A 6,863-nucleotide genomic window follows, 5' to 3' on the forward strand; every position below is an offset into this window, starting at 1 on the left:
CTTATGTTTGAACATGGTGTTAGTTATGGCCAAACTGCGACCCGCACAGAAGTCCAATAACTGAACACCACTCGGGTTCAGATCGGGCAGGCCGTTCCTCCCAATCACGCCCCTCCAGGTCCCACTGTCATTGCCCACGTGAGCGTTGAAGTCCCCCAGCAGAACAATGGAGTCCCTGGTCGGGGCACTGTCCAGCACCCGTCCCAGGGACTCCAAAAAGGGTGGGTACTCTGAACTGTTGTTCGGCGCATAAGCACAAACAACAGTCAGGACCCGTTCCCTGACCCGAAGGCGCAGGGAAGCAACCCTTTCGTCTGCCGGGGTAAACCCCAACGTACAGGCAGAGAGTCTGGGGGCTATCAGAAAGCCCACCCCGGCCCTCCGCCTCTCACCTGGAGCAACTCCAGCGAAGGAGAGAGTCCAACCCCTCTCAAGGACTAGGGTTCCAGAGCCGGAACTATGTGTCGAGGTGAGGCCGACTATATCTAGCCGGTAGCGCTCAACCTCTTCCACAAGCTCCGGCTCCTTCCCCGCCAGAGAGGTGACATTCCATGTCCCAAGAGCCAACTTTTGTAACCGAGGATCGGACCGCCAAGGCCCCCGCCTTGGTCTGCTGCCCAATCCACATTGCACTGGGTCTTTGTCCTTTTTTATTATAATACATGTTGGTGTGGTTGTCCCTGTTGTCTTATGTATAGTGTGCTGTTTTAAACCCTGGCTGCACAGTTACTCTGAGCTTAAAGTGCTGTATGCCTTGATGGCTGTACATCTGTTTGCTGTTTGATTGCTGCTACTTGAAGGCTGTTTATGGTTTAAATGTTAAACTGTTATTCTTGCCATTTTTAAATTATTTTCTCTATACAGGACTTTTTCACTTTATGTTTTGACAGTTTGTACACAACTGCATCTTCGACTGAGACATTGGTGAAATCACTCTGACAATCCCATTTGCAGTTCAGCTCACGAGAAGAGAAACGGAAATGAGGATGTAAACAAACAGCTAAAGTCAAGGAAGTGTGAGATTGAGACAAACTTGTTCTATCAAATAATCCTTTTTTTCTTAGCCATTGAGCTCTTCAGCAGAAACGGTTTGTAATTTTTTTTGCTGTCGTTCGCCATTGTCAATGTCCTTTTTTTTTTCTTTTTTTTTTTTTACATTGGGTTGTGTTAATAATATGCTAACTGGCTAGCTAGCGTCATGAATCACCACTGCTCACTGTCATTAAGAATTACTTCCTCTTACGCGGGGGCACAACCCATGTCCTAGTCGGCTGTTGGCTGTAGTCGTTGCAGTCTGTTCAAGTGCAACATTTTGGCTGAGACACAGGTGACGTGACGCAGCACAGCAGTCAACCTTTGCCATCCCTTGTTCTTTGCTGTCGGTTTGGTGTGTCTGGGCCTTAAATGTTTGTGACTTGTTACCATTGTCACAACAATGAGCAAAAGTGAGAATGTCTAACTCCATAAATCAGTAAACTGAATCTGAAATCACACAACATACTCTTGCTAAGAGAAGGATGTCCAGAAAGTCCAAGTTTCTTTTGGCCTGTATGTGTTCCAGCTCCTTCTCCTCCTTTAGTTCTTCTTTCCTCTTTCTTATGACCACCTCTTCAAAAGACAAGATCCACCTAAGCCAAAGTTTAGTGTATGGGTTACACATAATGCACACTGATCAAATTCAGTTAAACTGATAGTAGCAATAGTTTCATATTGTCATTAATCAAAGTATGTGTGAAGATCTTACCTGTATGATCATGAGCCACTCTGCATGCTTTTCTGTATCTGAAGCCATGTGGGCTAAGGTAGAAAATCAGGCCGCTGTGGTATAGAAATGTCCTGAACCGCAGGTTAATCAAATAACTGAGCTCATAAACTGCCTTGATGTATGCATTACTTCCACTGAAATGAGAACATAGGCAAACATTAAAAACTGAGTTTCCCAGACAGCTAAAGCTTTACACAACTGAAAGCACAGTTCTGAACTTGTGAATGGCATGAAAAAGTTTGTACTGACTCACCCCTTGGTCTGACAGTTGCTGCTGTAGCTGAAAGCACACTTTAAGACGGTGTCCAGTGACATAAGGCTCACATGTTTGAACAATTCAAAGGACTCGCCAGTGTTTGCATAACTTTCCCATTTGTCCTGGCAACAGTGAGAGAACAGAAGTTACATCTCTGCAGGAGATGGAAAAACTCAATCAACTTTGACACAACATTTGTCATCTAGACGGCCTAAAAGCCTTTTTGTTCTTAACATTACTTCACCATTATGGTCTTTGATAATTCACTGTAATTGTGATTCACACGTCTAAACTGTCATATACATACCAACATAGTTTTAACAGAGTCTGCCATCAGTTTAGTGTATGGTTTCAAAACATCATAATGGAAACCTGGGGTCAAGAGCCTTCTGTTCCAAAACCACCTTTCACCCTTTGACACCAATAAACCTTTACCTGAAGACAGACAGTATGTGTGTCAGTCAGTAAAACATCTCTGTAATAAGACAAAATATGTTGTAGGAGAAGGACAAATCAGTCTTACCAATCCAAGACTCAATAAACTTATATCCCAATTCATCTTTTGCCTCTGTAAGGAGACAAAAAAATCAATAAAAATATTGTTATATTGACTTTTGGTTGTAAAATGGAGCCAGTGGTCCTATAGGAGATAATGAAAAGCACTGAATTGACCATACTGTTATAATCATGGCTCCACACCTGTTGTTGCATATACGGTCTTCACATAATCTGGATGTTGAATGTTGAGGAAACAAACACTGGGACCACTCCACACTGGGACAGTGTAAGAGTACTGCCTTCCCCATCCCACAATCCTATCCAGATCTTTTCCATCTTCTTTGAACTGAAAAAACAATGAAAAAGGTTAACCACATGTTTCATTCCTGTAACCTCGGAGAACAATTTGTTACCGACTGAACTGATGTTTACTAACCACATGTTGTTAATGTGCAAAAGTAGAGAAACAACATAAAAAAATACTCAGTTACAACCAGTCATGTTGCAGTTACCGTTTACATTCATCGCTCCTGAGATATCATGGTGAATAATAGCCAGCCAAGTGTTTGTTCAGAACGTTTGATGTCACAGTGAAATTGACCTTTGACCGTTTGGATATAAAATGTCATCACTTCATCATTTTATCCTATTAGACATTTGTGTGAAATTTTGTCATAATTAGCATAAGAATTCTTGAGTTATGGCCAAAAACAGGTTTTGTGGGACATGGTGACTTTTGACCACCAAATTCTAATCAGTTCATTATTAAGTGTAGGTGGACGTTTGTGCCAAATTTGAAGAAATTCCCTCCCGGCATTCTTGAGATATTTGAGATATTACGTTCACAAGAATGCAATGGACGAAGTCACAGTGACCTTGACCTTTTACCACTGAATTCTAATCTGTTAATCCTTGACTCAAAGTCAATGTTTGGGCCAAATTTGAAGAAATTCCCTCAAGCTTAATGTGAGATATCGCAAGAATGAGACAGACAAGGTCACAGTGACCTTGACCTTTCACCTATGACCACCAAAAACTATTTGGTTCATTGTTGAGTCCAAGTGGACATTCGTACTAGATTTGAAGAAATTCTCAGAAGCCGTTCATGAGATATCGAGTTCAAGAGAATTAGATGTTGCAAAGTCACAGCAACCTTGACCTCTGACCACCAAATTCTAATCAGTTCAGTCTACAGTCCAAGTGTATGTTTGTGCCAAATTTGAAGACATTAACTCCAGGCATTTTTGAGATATTGCGTTCACAAGAATGCAACAGATGAGGTCACAGTGACCTTGACCTTTGACCACCAAGTTCTACTCAATTAATCCTTGACTCAAAGTCGAGGTTTGTACCAAATTTGAAGAATTTCCCTAAAGCTGTTCTTGAGATATTGTGTTCGTGAGAATGAGACAGACAAGGTCACAGTGACATTGACCTTTGATTTTTGACCACCAAATTCTAATCAGTCTATGCTTCAGTACAAAGGGACTTTTGTTCCAAATTTGAAGAAATTCACTCAAGCTGTTTGTGAGATATTGCATTCACAAGAATAAGATGATGCAAGGTCACAGCAACCTTGACCTCTGACTACCAAATTCTAATCAGTTCATTCTTAAGTCCAAGTGGATGTTTGTGACAAATTTGAAGAAATTAACTCCAGGCATTCTTGAGATATTGCATTCACAAGAATGCAACGGATGAGGTCACAGTGACCTTGACCTTTGACCCACAAATTCTACTCTCTGAATGTTTTATGAACAGCCCCGGGCTTCTCAGACTCTTATAGCGAGTTACCGCAAGTTACCCATCCTACAGGGGGAACTCATTTAGTGACTTCGCTGGCCACAGCACAGCGTTTCTCCCATTCCTTTCTCGCCGTGCACGCACAGGTGTCGGTGCCTCAAGTGATTAAACCTTTGGTAATTAAAATCTATGTGATGCTCGCGGCTCGACAAAAAAATACATATATGTAAATGTGCGATAGTTTTGGTAACATAACGTCCAGTCACAGGTTACAGCCTGATGATTAGAGGAGAAATGGCAGAGCATAAAGGTCCAGGTGGAAAAAAAAAACCAACACAATCATTTAGGATTTTGCTAAAAGAAGGAAATCACCTGTTGATTTATATATATAGATGCCAGGGTACATTTTATGTATTTGGGAGCTGTTTACATGTGTAATCTGTGGTAGATTTTGTTTGATTTTTCTACTACTATTGTATACACAGTCTGAATATCACTCTGAGTCACTGTTGTTGTTTACAAACGAAAGAAATGAGAGATAATTTTTGTTTATTTTTTACTGAATATTTAAAGGTGAACTGTTAGGCTAACATGTAAATTTAAAAAAAAAAAAAAATCTTTTTTACTAATTTGTCATATCGTCAAGAATATTGTTATCACAAAAATACCCTTAAATATTGTGATATTATTTTAGGGCCATATCACCCATCCCTAATTGAAAGTTATTTTGTGTCAAAACAAAAATGTCCCAACCGACCCCGCTCTCCCTAGGCTACTGAATGGAGTATTGTGAGGCACAGTGAATTAAAAAAATGTGCAATACTGCCAATGATTAGAATGGTATTGGTTATTTTAACTCCTGTCCATTGATGAATCCTGTATACTCTGAGGAAAAACAGTGAAATACTTCATAGATCTGACATTAAGTGTGCTGAAATATCTTCTATTACTGTAAAACACTTTGTAATTCTGTTTTGAAAAGTGCAATAAAAATGAAAATATCATCATTGTTATATATCAGTTACAGAAAGTTGCACTACTGAGCGCTCGTGACTGAATTACCTCTTTAACATGTCCAAAAAGCCAGTGTGCCGGTGGTCCTGGAAAAGCTTTGAAGTTGTGGAGCATATCTCTTCTTTGGAGGTACAAGACTGTAACTTTAAAGGCAATGGTAACAAGACAAAGTAGAGCAAACAAGTGATGCATATGAGGCCAGCCCAGCTGATTCACCAAAGCCTTAGCTGACTCCATCTCGGGTGAGTCTGTGCGTCGTTGGAGGAAAAACTCTGAACACAACTGAAGGTGACTTCAGGCTTGTTGGATATTAACTGTGCCTCATCTGAGCAGTGGACGGGATCAGGGGGTGGTGACAAAAACACACAGTCACATCAGATAGCTTCCAGCTGCCTTCAATGTCTGGTCACAGAAACACTCACATCCTGTTAGATGTGATTCCCATTTATTACAATGTGATCAGACCCATGTATCAGTTTGTTCCAGGTTTTGTTTTAATTATGACAGAGTAGCCTACTCAAATCCTGTTCATGTTTCAAACTCCATTTTACATGAACTCTCATGGTACATCAGTTTCATATCAGTTTGCTGTTGTACATAAATCAGCTGAGCAGACCTGTCACCCTCAAATAGACCACATACATTAAAAACATTAAACTAACAGTCAAACACAGAGGAAAGATAGATAAATATAGTCAGATATAATCAGGGCTTCACATCTGCACACATCCCAATACCAAGTCTTTGTGTTGCTTAATACTTAACCCTCCATGAGGCCGTGTTGACTCTAAGTAATAAACCCATTTTTGGCCGTTTGCAGTCACTCAGTACATCCTCAATTATGATACAGTATCTTAAGTCTTGGGCTGCTGTGAAACTGCGCCTACTTAGGGCAACAAACAAGTCTAATTTTGGGGTGTTTTCATTCACTTTTTTAAAATTGTCTTTTTGCACTTTGAGCACCCTTCGTTTTTAACTGTTTAACTGTTAATAATGTAACTTTACTCTCTGGAGCCCATGTTCAGTCCCTTTTTGGGGCCCTCCTCACATGGTTCAGCCCCATCAACTCCCCACAAGAACTGTCTGAAAAACGTCTTATTCTGTCATTTTATAATCTGGAAAAATGGATTTACAGTAACAGATGAGTAAAGTTTAATTTTTTAAATTGTGTAATGTACTTTATTTGATAATTAGGACATTGAATTTTTTAAAATTGCAAATGTCAAATTGAGACGTACCCGTCTGCAGCCTGCAGTTAGGGGCGGGCTTAGGGGCGGAGTTAAACATCGATTGTGATTGGTTGAAAGTCGAATTTGGGCGGGGTTAAACATCGATTGTGATTGGTTGAAAGTCGAATCTGGGCGGGGTTAAACGTCGACTGTGATTGGTCGCTAGCAGTTCTCGCCGTTTACCGCCGTTTACTTCCGTTTACTTGTTTGAAGGCGAAAGAGAAGAGGAAATGTAAAAGGTCTCTGCAGGTGTGGACTCAGCAGGCTGTTCATCTTGCTGATTGGATTCAGTACAGCTGCAGCCTATTTAAAATCACCTGTGCAATGGACAATGTAACAAACCTGATAAAGCCATGGG

General features: G+C 40.6%; 1 protein-coding gene and 1 long non-coding RNA gene across 7 annotated transcripts in view; one reads left to right on the forward strand and one right to left on the reverse strand.

The window, feature by feature from the left end:
• The window catches only part of LOC126391973 (cytochrome P450 4A12A), a 62,788-nt gene that overhangs the window by 39,495 nt on the left and 16,430 nt on the right, over nucleotides 1-6,863 (reverse strand). Inside the window, exons 1-2 of one of the 5 annotated variants that reach the window (XM_050047043.1) lie at nucleotides 2,545-2,587; nucleotides 2,329-2,456 (exon numbers count right to left, since the gene is read on the reverse strand). The exons of 3 other annotated variants lie outside the window; for them this stretch is intronic. In XM_050047043.1, coding sequence (XP_049903000.1) covers nucleotides 2,329-2,355 — 27 coding nt within the window. In that variant the 5' untranslated portion in view covers nucleotides 2,356-2,456; nucleotides 2,545-2,587. Of the gene's footprint in view, nucleotides 1-2,328; nucleotides 2,457-2,544; nucleotides 2,588-6,863 lie in introns of those variants that run through there. One more of the 5 variants, XM_050047039.1, reaches the window with a different exon arrangement.
• Nucleotides 1-6,863, forward strand: part of LOC126391981 (uncharacterized) — a 20,456-nt gene that overhangs the window by 9,210 nt on the left and 4,383 nt on the right. The gene's annotated exons all lie outside the window — the stretch shown is intronic.

The sequence above is a fragment of the Epinephelus moara genome, chromosome 6, assembly GCF_006386435.1.
Source record: "Epinephelus moara isolate mb chromosome 6, YSFRI_EMoa_1.0, whole genome shotgun sequence".
Classification (NCBI taxonomy): Eukaryota; Metazoa; Chordata; class Actinopteri; order Perciformes; family Serranidae; genus Epinephelus; species Epinephelus moara.